The sequence below is a fragment of the Neovison vison genome, chromosome 4 (genome assembly GCF_020171115.1).
Source record: "Neovison vison isolate M4711 chromosome 4, ASM_NN_V1, whole genome shotgun sequence".
Classification (NCBI taxonomy): domain Eukaryota; kingdom Metazoa; phylum Chordata; class Mammalia; order Carnivora; family Mustelidae; genus Neogale; species Neogale vison.
Genome location: NC_058094.1, coordinates 190,916,203 through 190,931,957, shown reverse-complemented (window position 1 = coordinate 190,931,957; position 15,755 = coordinate 190,916,203). Strand labels below are relative to the sequence as shown.

Sequence of the window (15,755 nt, the reverse complement as noted above, 5' to 3'; positions counted from 1 at the left end):
GCCACTACCTGTCTTGGTGCTTTTCCTCAGTGGAGCGTGGCCCACCTATGTCTGCAGTAATCCTGACATCGCCAGTCTGGGGCTTGCCTTCTGTATGCAGAGCTCCCCACAGCCCCTGCAGAAGGACTATCGATGATCTTAAAGAAAAGCCCGTTTGCCAGACTAATAGAGTTGTTGTGTGCGGATTTGCGGGGTGCGCGCAGGGGTGCAGTTGGAGGGTAGGATGCACTGGTGGCGCTCAGAGGCAGGTGGGAGCAGGCTGTGGGAAGTTTATGTGATGTAGGTCCCAAATGACCATTCAAAGTTTTTTTTTTTTTTAAAGATTTTATTTATTTGAGAGAGAGAGTGAGAGAGATAGAGAAGGAGCAGGGGGAGGGGCAGAAGGAGAGGGAGAAGCAGACTCCGTGCTGAGCAGGGAGCCAACTTAGGGCTGGATCCCAGGACTCTGGGACCATGACCTGAGAGGAAAGCAGATGCTTAACCGTGGAGCCACCCAGGCGCCCCACCATCCAAAGTTTTAAAGCAGGAGCGGAGATGTTGAGATTCAAACTCTCAGAAATACAATATTCCGTTTCTTCTGCTGTTTATCCTCTGCTCGTTTGCACCGTAGAAGCTGTAGTTAATTGAATTTTTACTGTCCAAAGTGAATTGGAAAGAGTTACTCAAAAGAATTGGGCTGCTTTCCTGGAGATAATCCCATAGATGCAGGTGATGATAATTCAATATGGGACTAAAGGAAAGAGTTTTCTCTGCCACTTTTCACTGTATATCTGGCCAAGACTCTTCAGCTCTTCTTTTTTCCCCCGAGAAACAAAGGAGGCAAGTGGTCTCAAAGCATCAGTTCCCAACGTGTATCCCATGTGAAACTGGTGCCATAAACTGCTCCATGAAAAAAAAATTTTTTTTCAAAAAAAAAAAAAAATTTTTTTTCTAGAAAGATCCATTTGGGAAATATTATGTATTGCATATGAAAATTTCACAGTAGATGTATATTACATTAAAGACCCAAGAAGCCCTCTACTAAAGGAGCCTTTTCAAAAAATGTGGTATAGTGATTAAAAACATGGCTATGCAATCAGACAGAAGTGGATTAAGTTCTGGCTGAGCTCCATATTCGGATATGAGATCTTGGGCAAGGTACTTAATGTCTGTGTATCTTAGTTTCCTAGTCTGTAAAATGGTTTACTAATGGTACCGATTTCATAAGATTGTTACAAAAAGTATATGGTACGTGAACTAGTTGGTTCCATTATTAGCTATTATTGCATTCAGTGTTTTACAAGAGGCTTAACTTTATCTTTCCTTCTTTTCCTTTCCTTTTCTTCTTCTTCTTCTTTTTTTTTTTTTTGTATTATTTGACTTCATATTGAAGGAAGCAGTGTTGTGTGGGAACTGCTGGGCTAAGGCTTATTCCTGAAATGCCTGCATGACTCCTGGTCATGCGGAGAGAGGAAAAGCAGCTTCTGGGCAATGAAGACTCCATCAGAAATGTTGGCATGCAGGTATCTGAGCTCTAGAACCAGTGAATAAAATATCATTCCTATTTAGCTCCAAGGTCAGACTGTGTAACTTCAGTGGGTGTTTTGTGTGCCAGTTGTCTCTCAAGGGACTGGCAAGATTATAACTCAGGGCGGTAAACAGATATGATGAGGTTGGTGTACTAGGGGTTTTCAATTACCAGTAATGGAAACCTTACTCAAACTCACTTAGCATAACCGGGAATTTATGGGCTCATATATCTAGGGAGAATATTAGGAGAGCTCAGAGAATGGAAGAAAAAGCGTTAAGGAGTCTGGAACTCAATGTATTAGGACTCTTGTCCTCTTTTCCTCTCTTCTCTCTCTCTTTGCTGCTTGTCTTTGCTTCTCCTTGCCCCATTCCTTCCTATCACAGATGGCCCATCCCCACATAGAGGGAAGAAGGTTGCCAAACAACCCCCCACAGGAAGACAGACTCTTTCCTTCCAGGCCTCATGGAAGGATCCCCAGCATTGGATTTGTTGGATCACGTGTCTGTCCCTCGGCCCAATCATTCGCTGTTGCCAGGGAGATGGGCATTGTCATTGGCCCCACACATGCCCACTCTTGGTTGTGGGATAGGACCTGCCACCTGAAGAGAAGAGATGGGAAGGCTCAGTAGACCTTCCCATGCTAGAGCTACATGCGAGAGAAAATGCGCCTAGAGTAAAAGGTTACAAGATGACCCCAAATGGTAGCAAGGTTTTCATAATTTTATATAAATTCCCTTTCCTTTTGATTTAAGCCACTTAAAAAGATTTTTTTTTTATCTGTTAAATGATTCTTGTTCTACATCTCATCTTCCCCCGCCTTTTTTTTGCAGTTAAAATAGTATATTCATGACTGTCACTGCCCACTTTGTAAATTTGGTCCATATAATATGTTTTTATAAAATCAGGATTAGAATCCGTCACCTCAGTTCCCTGCTTTTCAACCAGGGACGATTTTGTCCCTCAAGGGATGTCTGGCAATGTCTGCAGACGTTTTGATTGTCTCCAATTTATAAGCGATCATTTGATTGTGTAACTGGCATTTAATACTGGCCTGAGGCCAGGGATTCCTGCTAAACTTCCTGCAGTGCCCAGGATGAGCCCCACAGCATAGAATTATTTGATCCCAAATGTCAATAGTGCTGCAGTTAAGAAACCCTGCTTTAGTAGTTTCAGGAGAACAGACTTTCTAATAGCCAGATATATTACTCTACATCTTATGGATTAAAAATAAAGTAATTTTATTTATTTTTAAAGGGCTTTTGCTTTTTTTCTTGATTGTATCAGTGTGAGAGTGTTATTTGCCCACATTCTCACCAACCAATAAATGTTTATTTCTTACCAGTGTGATGGACAAAAAAGGTATGATTTGCTCTTTTACTTTGCATTTCTCTTAATATAATTAAGGGTGATCTTTTGGGTATTTATTGATCATTCATTTCCTCTTGTGTGGACTACTTTTTTTTTTTTTTAGGTTCTTCCCGTCGCTTTGGATTCACTTCTCCGCCAGTCCTACCTTTCAGAAAGTGGTTGTTTTTCTGTTTCTAGAATTGCTGTTCTTCTTCTCTTCGATCTGCCGATGGATTTGCAGGTGTTTGCAATCTTTAGATAAGCTCTCTAGCTGATCTCCTGCTAGCTGAGGTAGTCTCAGCCTGCTACTTCTCCGCCATCTTGACTCCTCCCCCCCTTTTTTTTAGGTTCTGCAAGTTTTTAAAAAATATATTCATAAGAGATCATTATTAAGGATATTTATACCAGGTTGCTATAGCTATTGCATATATTTTCTTGATTTTTTTTTTTTTAATTTTTATGGTGCTTCCTAGAATGGCAAAATTTTAAGGGTCTTTCTATCAATCATCTGCCTCTCCTTTGCTTGCTGTCTTCCTTTGCTAGGGCTGCCATAACAAAGCACCACTGCCTGGATGAGTTCAACGAGAGAAACGTATGGTCTCCCAGTTCTCGGGTCTGGAAGTCTTGAGATCAGCGTGTTGGCAGGGTTGGTTCCTTCTGAAGCCTCTCTCCTTTGCTTGTAGACAGTTGTCGTCTCACTGTATCCTCAGATGGTTGTCCCTCTGTACCTGGCAGGTCCAGATTTCCTCTTATAAGGGCAGTCAGGAATCCAGCCCTTGCTAATGACCTCATTTTAACCTAATTACCTCTTTAAAGACCTTATCTCCAAATACGGTCATATTCTTAGGTACTGGGGGTTAGGACCTCAACATTTTTAGGGGAACACAGTAGCCCACCATCATGAGAGAGGGGCCTCGATCACCTCAGGGAATGTGTTAATATTTGGGGGGAAGTTCCCATAATCATTATAAACCTATTATTTGTCACCAGTGGATAATGATGGCCAGTGAGGCAGAGGACAGTTTTCCTGGGGAGGAAGGAAGGGACAGAGGAGTTAAAGCAAATCATTTATCCAGCTCTTTGGTGTTCCTTTCCCATTGATCTGCCTTTTGGCTTCTACTGGCCCATCTGTCGGGCTCTGTCAGTGTAATCGTGGGGACACACAGTTCACCAGGGCAAGTATGTTCATTTTTCCATTACTCAGCTCCTATAGGAATGTCCTCTCAGGCTGCTTTTCTCTCTCTCCTCTTAATAGAGTTTGCTGGTGTAACAGAAAGTCTAGAAATAGGATAAAAGAGTTTAAAGCCATTATAGGGATTGAAAGCGAAAACAATATGGGAAATTGAGGGGGGAGGGGAAGATCAGGTATTTGGGAACGTTATGCATCCCCAGACCTAATCAAATAGATGGGAAAACATGTAGAGATGTAACAGATCTTTAAGAGACTACAGTGAGGTGAGCTTTCAAACTCAGAAGCATATAGAACTTTGGGCAAAGAACAATGTGTAGAGACAGACAGATTTCTAGATGGAATCAAGAACGGTTTCTCTCCGTTGTCTTGGAAACGTGGCCCAAAGCTAAGGAGACACTCAGCAGAATGATAAAGAAAATTTCTACTCGCTCCAGGGTTATGAAGTCACATCTAACTGACACGCAGACTTTGGTAACTAACTCCCAAAGAAAAAGTGATTCCTCCAACTCTCATTAAATTCACTCAACTATAAACAAGCCATTTGACATGCATATTAAGGTTGTAGAATCTTCCTGTTAAAATGGGTATAAAATCAATCAGTCAGCAGGCAAGCAGGGACATTGTAGCATTCTCCACCCATTTCCCAATTGCCTCCAGGGACTGGAGAGTTACAAGACAGAAGGGTTGGAGTGTCTAGTCTAGCCAGCTGCAGAGACTTCCCTCTAGAGGGTCTTAAATTTTAGTTTGCATAAGAATGATTGTATCAGGCTGTTTACATAAATTTACGAGCCTTCTATTTACTGGGCAATTTCGACAGCTTTAGGCTCAGTTTTATTGCTGGTGGCTCTGATGAGCTAGATATAACTGTTCCTCAAGCAAATATAAATTCAAGAGGATAAAATGTGGACTTCCGAGGATAACCTGTGGACTGGATTATTCATTCTGCAATGGTGCACCTGACTCTATGCCTCAGGAGCCCCATCCGTGCTGTTTGTTAGTGTGGGCAACGCCATGAGGACTTGTCAAGTGAATTCCCAGGGGACTCCCCCTAGCCTCTTGGCTCTCAATGACTCCTTTGTACACCTCTGCTATCTTGTTCTCCTCAGGGACTCAGGGAGAGCCACATCATTGTATTCTCACCTGTTCAACAGGCTTGGTCTCAACAGTCTTTGAGAAATAAATACCAGTTAAAGGGGAATAAAAGCACCTTTGGTTGGTGATTCCTGGGTGGTTAGATGACCCCTCTTAGTGTAATTCTAGACTATTTTGTGTAGAAGGGGGAAGGAGGTGCTCAAAATGCATTTTAATTTTCATTATCCATTCTCTTGCCCCTCAAGATTGTGTGTTCTTTGTTTTTAATAGTGTTACCTGATCTTTACACAGTCTGTTTTCACATTAGAACCTGTTTTCTTAATTCTTATTCTGGGGCTTATAATTAGTCTGGATCCTGAATTAAAGTGATGTGGTATAGACATATGGTACATTGTCTGTAGGATTCGCAAGAGAGGAAAAGAGTGTACTGGCTATGAAGAGGAAGACTCCAGTACTGATCGTCTACTTGTACTTACATATATGAGACTTCATAATTATTTAACAGGTTCTTGTTGTAGAATATTCAGTTGTTTCTAAGTTTTGGGAATCATAACCAAAATAGCAGTTGTCATTGTTATAGTTAACTGAATAATTATTTCTTGAGGAAATATTCTAGAAAAGTAAAATAACTTAGAGAATAGGAAGTTATATGGCTTTTGGTACAGTTTGCAAAAAGTACCTCTGGAAAGCTGTACCAATTTATATTCTGAATAGATAGACATGGACATTAACTTTCTCCTTTAGGAGTCGTAAACCAAGATTGTCTAGGGAGTCAAGAATATGAACTTCCTAAGTTATGACCCAGCTTCTATTAGAACTACTTTTGCCCTTATTTGGTTTCAGCCGCTTGCCTGTTTCAGGAATATGCCAGGCCTCAGGGCCTTTGCACTTGCTGTTTCCTTGGCCTTTGACATAATTTCTCCAGATGGCCTCCTGGCTCATATCCTCACCTCTCACAAGCCTCTTCTCGAATGCTGCCTTCTCTGGGGAGCTTTCCCAGATTTCCCTATTTACGAGTGTACTTCTGCCCCTCTCACACAGACACGTTCCCATGCTTCAGATGCTCCTTCCCTACTGCATTTCTCTCCCTATCCCTTGAGCCGATAAACAACTGGATTTGCTGTTGTACCCCCAGCTCTTGGCACAGAATAGGTAGGGCTCAGTAATTGTTTGTCAGATGAGTGAGTGATCCACTGCTCTGTAGATCTGCTTTTGCCGGTTAGCACTGATTAGCCTCACAGCAGGCTTCCCTCATCATCCTTGGCCAAAGGAGCAGACGTTTTGTTTGGGTTCATTTCTGGTACTTGTCAGCTCCGTGGAGTCAGTTATTTCTATAACTGCCGGTGTTGTAAGGTGGCCATTAGTAAGTCTGCTATCTCTGTCATCTCGGTGATGTCCAGCTGCCACTGAGATGGGGATCATAACTGACGAGGCTTACGCTGGTCTGATAAAGAGCCAAAGGCACGTGTTTGATCAGAATCTTTATACACAGATCAATTTCTGAAAGGAAAGGACCAATAGAAAAGGGATGAAAGATTTGGGCAGTTCACAGAAACGTGGACAGGAGGACTTTGCCTCTTTATGTTCAACCTCACTCAAGAGAATAAGAGAAATACACATTAAAAGTACATGTGATATATTTTTCAATCTGTTAGGTGTACAAATGTTCCCGTCTGGTGGTAAGGCTGTGTGTAAATAGGCAGCCTCATCTGTAGCTGGCGGGAGCGTAGACTGGTACAGGGCCTGTGGAGGGATGTCTGGAAATGGCTATCAAAATTCACAGTTGCATATGCTTGGGGCACCTGTTTGGCTCTGTCAGTTAAGCAGTGGACTCTTGGTTTTGGCTCAGGTCATGATCTCATGGGTTGTGAGATCGAGCCTAGAGCTGGCTTAAGATTCTCTCTCCCTCTGCCCCTACCCTCAAAAAAATAAAACAGTCTTTATTTTTTTAAAAAGATTTTATTTATTTATTTGACAGAGAGAGAGACAGAGATAGAGACCATGAGAGAGGGAACACAAGCACAGGGAGTGGGAGAGGGAGAAGCAGGCTTCCTGCAAAGCAGGGAGCCCAATGTGGAGCTCAATGCAGGGCTCAGTGCAGGGCTCGATCCCAGGACTCTGGGATCATGACCTGAGCTGAAGGCAAATGCTTAAGGACTGAGCCACCCAGGCGCCCCAATAAAGCAGTCTTTAAAAACAAAATAAAACTGCATATGCTCTTTGACCCCCCAATTTCATGTCTATGCATCTGTCATACCCGCTTATGAGCAAAGTGCTGAGTACATAGGCTCTTCACCACAGTCTCATAATAGCCAAAAGTAGGAAATCACCTCAGGGTCCAGGTGATAGAGAACTAGCTTATCCTGTAGGATACTTCCATAAAGAGAACTGCTCTGCCGCTATAAAAGGAGCCAGGATGCCTCATTTGTATTAATATATAAATACGCGAAATGAAAAAAAAAAGGTATGGAATGCTGCCTCTTTTTTATAAAGAGAAGGGAACTGTAATATATTTTTGTATTTGCCTTGTATACTTGGAGCCATTCTGGAGGGTCACACAAGAACTGGATAGCTGGAGAAACGGGTGACCGTGGACATGGGGTAGGTGTGTAACTTTACAAGGGGAGATTCTATGCTCTGTTTTCACAAACACCTTTAAGTTTTGCATCACATGAAAAGTCTCACCCGTTCAAAAATATGAAGTTAAAAAAGTCATCCTAGAGACACAGGCTAATCTGGGAGAGGCAGCGGTGGATTACCTTCCTTTGTGAAAGCAACATTGTTAACTCCAGCCAGAATTCAAGGTCCCTCCTGAATGCCGCATCAACCTCATCAGTCAATTTGCTTCCCCCCCTTCAAGGCCTCTGGGTGCACTGGCCTTGGGAGGGAGCGTGTGTGTGCCTGTGTGCGAACCTCGGGGCATTTCTCCTTCCTCACTATATCCTGGTTGCTATAGTGCGGAGCTCTATTTGTGACACACAGAAAACACTTTAAAGAAACGCTGCTTCCTGACCATGACTTCCTGGGCAATCTGTTCTTCCGGAGACTGCTGAGCGCGAGAAGTTTCCGTGTGTTTCTGGACAGAGTGAGCCCAGCTCATTCAGACCCTGGGCACCGCGTGGAGCCCAGCCCCGGGGTAAGGGACACACTGTCCCTCGCCGGAGCCGCGTCTCGGGGTGGCGGGGGCTCCAGGCCATCGGCCCCTTCCCCTCCCCTGTCTTCTCTCCTCAGTGGCCGCTGGCAGTGCAGTTGGTGCCCTGTGAGTTCTGCACCCAGAGCCGTTTCTCATACCTAAAACCGCCAGTGAAAACAGGAAGTGATGAAGCAGAATTCACCCTGCATCGGCACTGAGCAACTTTTCTTTCTTTTTGTCATTCCTCATCAGGTGTAGACACGTGTGGCCATCTGCACTGTAGGATCCCGGTTCTCCCGGCTTTGGACCCTCGGGGTTTACCATGCCGCCGCCCGCGGACATCGTCAAGGTGGCCATAGAATGGCCGGGCGCCTACCCCAAACTCATGGAAATCGACCAGGTCAGTAATGCCCGCCGCAGTGTGGGGGTGATTCTCGGTCTTCTTTCTGTTCTGGCATTTTCACAGACTCTGGATTGCTCTTTTTCTCCCCTCTTTCTCTGTCTGGCTGTGGTGAAAAATCTGTGCAATAATAATTGCAGTGTAGTTTGATTTCTGTACCACATACAGCGGCGATGGATGGGGTTTTTATACTCGCTCAACGTGCACTCGGATTGTGTCAATACAGGGTTTGTGTCTGAGGCTGTGAGAGAAGAGGCAGGGCCTGTGGCTGGGGTTCTGGGCAGTGGACACAGTGGAGGTCGTCCCAGCCCTGCCTGGTAGGGGTTCATGAATATGGGCAGATTGTTTTGTTATAGACAATACAAAACTTAATTTTTTGACTCACTTTTTCCTTTGATCTTTGCAGAAGCCAACAAGTGCATTATTGTAACAGCCTACTAATGAGGTGATTATTTCAGTCTAAGAGGACTGAGTCTCGCATCCCAGCCAATTATAATTTTGTCAGTATAAAGTGCACTGTGTCTAGTGTATTGTCTGGCATATAATGAATGTTCCAAATATTGACTGAATGAAGAAATATCCAGAAGATGTTTTAAATGGCCTTACCTTTAAAGGCATCCTTTAGCTTGGATTTTGACCGTCTTTGATTGGATTTGATTACAGGTTATCTCAGGAAGGTTACTTTTGTCATTCCAGAGCAGATGATTTAAGGGGGAGAAAAATAAAAGGTTGAGACTTAATGTACACTTTGGGTTTCATAACGCAAATAATGTAGGATTCTAGATGGCTTTCGACATTTTCAAAATTAGGGTACCATGGCAACTCTACTTCTTATTTATGCTCTCAGCACTATTTTATGATTATGATCTATACTTTTTTGCCCCCAGTTGGATTTTATTATCTGGCTGAAGAATACGGCAAGAGTTGTATGGCATTGTGCAGGTCCAAAAGACTCATTAAAATAAATGATAAAGGTCACATCAGAATTAGTTGAGCTTGAGTGTGGATGTGAGAAAGGGTAAAATTTTAGGATTGTGGTGAAAAAAGATGTCATCCGTCCAGCTCATCATGGTCATTTTAACCGCTCTCTGAGGTAGTTTTTGTGAGGCTCTAGAAGTAACCCACGCAGATAGAGAAGCCCGCCCGGTAGTTGTATCCTCATTTGTGTCAGCTAACAGATGTTTGTCCTTTTTCATGTGCTGCTTGAGAGAGGGTGTGAGCTGAATTTTTAAATCCGCCTGGGACTCCTTGGTGCAAACTCAATATAGTTAGAAGTAGTTTGGCTACAACCGAGAGAGCCAAAGTTTCAAAGAGGAGTTGGCCTCTCCTACCCACATGGGCAGTTCTGCGCTGCCATGATGCCCCAGTGTCCTGGACCCAGACCCCTTCTGTCTTGTTGCTTTGTCTTCTCCATCTGTGTGGTTGAGGACTGTCGCTTGGGCTTTACTTGGGAGCTCCCTGGACATGCCGAGTCTCAAACCCCACCGCATACCTCCTGACCCAGAATTTGCTTGTTAGCTAGATCCCTGGGAAATCCTGTGTGTCGGTAAGTTTGGGAAGTACTGAGCTGGATACCTGGTGGTCGAGTCGGAGCCTCCTCAGAATCACCTGGAGCACTTGTGTAAATGTTCTTGGGGACCCTCTGCCAAGAGATGCTCAGTCAGCGGTTTAGTAAATAACTTCCTTTTCATTCTGCCCCGGCCCCTGGTGTTTGGGAACCACTGCTGTAAGACAGCAGCTCCTGATAGACATTCTTCGGGGTTTGTGGAGTCCGTGTCCTGTTCTTGCCTTTGGCGATGGCCTTTGTTCTGTGTTCTTTGTTCTCTCTTGATACTTTTTAAAAAAACTATCTTTTATATTTTAGAACAATTTTAAATTTACAGAAAAATTGCAAAGGTTATATGGAGCGTTTCCATATACCCTTCAGTCAGTTTTCCCTAATGTTAACATCTTAATATATTAGGATATATATTATCATTCATTCAGGATTCCTTTCCCCAAACTAAGAAATTAACAATGGCATGTGGGGCGCCTGGGTGGCTCAGTGGGTTAAGCCGCTGCCTTCGGCTCAGGTCATGATCCCAGAGTCCTGGGATCGAGTCCCGCATCGGGCTCTCTGCTCAGCTGGGAGCCTGCTTCCCTCTCTCTCTCTGCCTGCCTCTCTGCCTACTTGTGATTTCTCTCTGTCCAATAAAAAAAAAAAAAAAAAAAAAATTCTTTAACAATGGCATGTGGCTGGTAACTAAACTTCCAACTTGATTGGGATGTCAGCAGTTTTTCCGCTAATGTCCTTTTTCTGTTCCAGGATCTAATCCAGGAATGCCAGCCGCACTGTAATACAGTCATCACCGTTCCTCACTCTCTTCCAGCCCTTGAGAGCTTCTCAGTCTTTCCCTGTTATTTCATGGCCTGATAGTTTTGAGGAGTAACTTTATTTCAGTACAATTTCAAGTGGAGAAACGGCAAAGAGCCTCTGACTGCCTTTTATCCAGATTCTTTAATTATTAATGTTTTGCTTCATATGCTTTATGGTTTTCTCTCTTTTTAACATATATCTTTTTTCTGAACCATCCAAGGGTGATTTGGAGACATCACCCTCCTTTACCCCTGAATACTCGGCGTGTCTTTCCTAAGAAGAAAATCATTCTCTTTTATATAACCATCTTCTCTTTATAAAAGCAAGGAAATTGAATCTTGGTTCAAAACTATCATCTAACTCTGAGTCCGTAGCCCATAATCAGGAATTGTCACTTGTCCCAGTAATGTCCTTTATAGGTGATTTCCCCAGAGGAGTTTCCCCTTCGGGATCATGTATTATTATGTTTATTGCCATTTCCCTTTGGTTCCCATTGATCTGGAATGTTTCCTTAGTCTTTCTTTATCTTTTGTGACCTTGATAATTTTGTAGAGCACAGTACAGCTTTGTGGGATGTCCTTCAGTTTCAATTTCTCTGATGCTTTCCCCCCAGGTTTTGCATTTTGGGGCGAATTGCCAGAAAGATGACAAGTGTCCTTCTCAGGGATCTTGTATCAGAAGGTACATGATGATTCCTTGTGTCCTTCATGGTGATGATTCCGGTTTTAGAAATGCAGATACTGAGATTCTTGGAAGTTCAGTGATTTGCCAGTCCATGAGACCAGGACACAAACCCAGGCCTCCCTTACTCTCATGACTGAACTTCTAAACAGTTGGCTAAATTGTGGGCCTCCTGGCATTGCTTCACACAAAGAGTTAGAATCCCAGCCCTTGATGGCCCTGCCTTGCTGGAGTTGGAGGAAGAGCCTAGCGGCAGTGTTGGTATCATGTGGTTTTTCTTTCTTTCTTTTATTTTCTTTTTTTTTTTTTAAAGATTTTATTTATTTGGGGCACCTGGGTGGCTCAGTGGGTTAAGCCTCTCCCTTCCCTGCTCCCCGCACCCCTCCCCCACCGCCTATCTTTCTGCCTACTTGTGATCTCTCTCTCTGTCAAATAAATAAATAAATAAGATTTTATTTATTTATTTGACAGAGATCACAAGTAGGCAGAGAGAGAGAGGAAGGGAAGCAGGCTTCCCGCTGAGCACAGAGCCTGATGCAGGGCTCAATCCCAGGACCCTGAGATCATGACCCGAGCCGAAGGCAGAGGATCAACCCACTGAGCCACCCAGGTGCTCCACTTGGATTTTCTTCTAATCTCCCATGTTCAGTGAGCGTCACATACCCTGCCTCTTCCCCCTGGCATGTTACCTTTGTTCAGAGAGCTCTTTGTTCCTTTTTACCCTGGGTGGCTACTGCTTCTGGGAGTTGGGTTAGGGATCGCTGTCTCGTGTTCTAGAGCCTCGAGTGTCCTTCCACTTGTCACCTGAGTTGTCATTGAATGTTAACTTAAACCAGTGGTCTGACTTGACCTGGAGTGTGCCCCAAAATCACCCAGGGAGCTTGTGAAAATGGCCCAATCCCAGCCTAGGTGCAGAGAAGTTGGTGCCATTGGCCAGGGGCGGGGGCTCTTTATCTGCTTCGTGATGAGCACTGAGTGAGTTTGATGGGGCGGGCGGTGGGGTGGGGGGGGCTCCCACATGTCCTGGTTCAGGGGCTCATGAGAAAGTCGGGAGTCTGAAAATGGCTCCTTCTCTGAGTGCTGTTTCTCTGGTGCCCAGAGAACAGTCCGTCCTTAATAAGTAGATATTTAATTAATGGATAACTAGGAGAGGGCGCTTCCTGGTGAGTGGGGATCGTATCTGCTCAGCCTTGCTCTAACCATGCCCATTTGGTTCAAGGGCATGTCGGCTCCTCGCAGGAGACTGGTTTGTCTTCTTTGTAAATTGTGAGGAGACATTTCTGTGTTTTCCACTCAGCAGGAAAAGGCCCTGAGGGCTTTCTCCGAGTGGTGCTTGTGCTATCATAGGAAGCTGTCAAAGCACGCGTTGGCCTTCTTACTGGCGGCTTCTGCTTTTTCGCGGCCTGTCGCTGGGCTTTCTCCCTCAGGACCCACTTGAGGCTGCCGTGGCTGGGTGTGGGGGCGCGCTGAGCCTGAAGGGCGCCCGCCCACTCGTCTGGTTATCTCCCCGCTTTCTGCCCAGCTCTCAGTCAAGAGCATGGAGCCCCTAACCACTCCCAACAAGAGGCGTCCTGCCGAGAGCCAGGGTGGCCTAACCGATGCCCTCCAGGCTCCAGGACCCCGAAACGGGGCTGGCCCCGTTTCTGTGAGAGCCTCACTCACCCTCTCGGAGCCTCAGTCTCCTCGTTTTGTAAAGCTGACGTCATCATTTTCCACTTTCATGATTGCTGTGAAAGGAAATGTGCGACCAGAATGTAGGCCATTGCCTGGCCCAGGGTCATCACTCCGTGAAGGCAGCCCGCATCGCTGCCAGTGTAAGCACGTTCTCATTCGGTTAGAAGAGGAGACGTGGGACGCCTGGGTAGCTCAGTAGGTTGAGGGTCCGACTCTGGCTCAGGTCGTGGTCTTGGCGTCCTGAGATGGAGCCCCGTGTCTGGCTCAGCCCTGCTCAGCGGGGAGTCTTCTTCTCTCTCTCTCCCTCTGCAGCACCCCATGCTCACGTTCTCGCTCGAATCAATAAATAAAATCTTTAAAAAACAAAAAAAGAAAGGAAAAGAGACATGCTGGTTTTCCTTTTTACCCGCCTTCATCACGAACAGTTCCCTCACTTTCTCCTTCTTTCTTTGCCTACTGTTGTTAGTGTTTAGGAAGGAGACACAGCTAAAGAACAAGCGGGAGGCGTCACCTGGCAGTAAGGGAGAATGCTAATGGGACACGCAGCCAGTTTGTGCTGTGGAGTCTTCTCTGGCTCCCTAGCACTTCTCCGTGATAGCTGCTTCCCTGTCTTGGCTACTCACCAGCACTCTGGGCAGCAGCTGTTCTGCTCCTGCACATGCTCCTCAGGCCTCCCGTTTCTCCTGTCCTTGCACGGCTTTCTTCCCAAACTGCACATCGAGGCCACAAAGCCTCTACTCCTGTCTGTGCCTCGCAGCTCCTCTGCAGATGCGTTTGCCTCCACGGAGCCCACGGCGCCTTTGTCTCCTGCCGTCCTCTTTCCCGTCACTGCCAGCAGAACAGGGAAAAGGTGTGGTCCTGCTTTCTTCCCAGGGCGTTCAGTCTGCCCCAACCCCATCTCTTCGGCTGTTCACCAATAAGCTTTTCTGTTCTTACTTTGGAAGACCCTTCTCTCGACCTAGTAATTCGCTTGCTAGTATGTGATTTATTTCTTGTCTTTCCATTCCGAGTTGATTTAAATGTTGCCAGTATATGCCACCCCCTGTGTGGCATCAGTGTCTACTTAATCTTAGGATGAGTAACAACTTGCCTCTCCCCGGCGCTGCCCTCTGATGGCCACAGTGTCTTCTGCTTCGTTAAATCAAGTGGTCTTTGCTCTGCCTTGGTTGGCCTTGCTCTCCTGGTTACACTTGGCAAAGCTGCTCCTTCTCATCTTCTTGAAACACCCCCTTCCCTTCATTAAGCTGAGATTCTCTCCCCTTGTCTGATTAGGTGTTGTGAGTTTCTTTCATGATTCCATGTCTCTCCTTTTGTCCAAATCTGTCTCAGCCTCAATGCGTAGCCCTGTGACACTGACACTGATCCTCTTGGTCTAGATTCCGTGTGCTCTCTGGGCTTTAAGTATAACTTCCAGCTAAGTAATACCAGCTCTGTCACTAGCCTGCCCGGCTGGCAGGCCGTCAGTCCTTCTCTGTTTGATGGATACATTATTCTGTATATAAACCCTCACGTGCCAACGGAACACAAGTAGGTGGTTGGTGAAACTGCCCAGACATAAACCTGCAGAAAGGTGGTCTCATAGATGTGACTGACTTTTGGAAGTTATTTCATGGAGAAGACGGATGGATCGGATGTGTTGCTTATAACCCCAGGTTTGTTTCCTCTGTCCTGTCCGTACAAGGAGATAGAGCCTTCTTCTACTGAGAAAAAGCTAGCACACACCATTCTGGCCACCAAGGGGTCTGGATCATCTCTATTATCTGTGTACCAGACAGACCCCAGGTTCGGGCCCCAAAATGATGATGGGGAGACATGCATGATCTTCAGCCTCAGCTGGATCCTTCTCGAAGATCCTTCTCAGATGCTTCAGGGGTGAGGGCTGTATGCAGTGTGCTTCCACGCCCTCCACGTTCACTCCTGCAACAACAGCTTGTATCGACCTGTGTTGGTTTTGGATATTTTGGGGAAAGATTCTGTTTGAAGAGAGTATCACAATTGGGGGAAAAAAAAATCATGGAGGTGATTCTTGAGTGGTCTGGAGACTTAGTCAGATTGTTTAACATGACTCCATCTGTGCTCGATGATTTCTCTTCATATCATCCAGGGTTCAAGGTATGTGCAGGTGCTGTGTGAGATTTTCAAGTACCCTCTTGCTTTAGAGAAGCTGCCCCTTCAGAAGTGTGTTCCTGTGCGCTTATGTACTGGTTCATCACCTGTGGTTTCTTTCTAACAGTCTCTCTAATCCCACCCCGCTGGGATTCCTCCTGCCCTTGTGTTCAGCTCTGCCTTCCTTTAAGTCCTGGCTTTGCGAAGCACTGCCCAGAGCCTCCTTCCTACTCAGACCTTCTTTTGTGTGATATCATGCAGTTC

The 15,755-nt window shown here is 45.3% G+C and overlaps 1 protein-coding gene across 3 annotated transcripts in view; it reads left to right on the top strand.

Annotated features, from left to right (window-relative positions):
• The window catches only part of ELMO1 (engulfment and cell motility 1), a 526,031-nt gene that overhangs the window by 89,968 nt on the left and 420,308 nt on the right, over window positions 1-15,755 (top strand). The window contains exons 1-2 of one of the 3 annotated variants that reach the window (XM_044246377.1): window positions 8,205-8,277; window positions 8,527-8,674. In XM_044246377.1, the coding sequence (XP_044102312.1) occupies window positions 8,597-8,674 (78 nt within the window). In that variant the 5' untranslated portion in view covers window positions 8,205-8,277; window positions 8,527-8,596. Of the gene's footprint in view, window positions 1-8,204; window positions 8,278-8,526; window positions 8,675-11,871; window positions 11,969-15,755 lie in introns of those variants that run through there. The other 2 variants (XM_044246376.1, XM_044246379.1) reach the window with 2 other exon arrangements.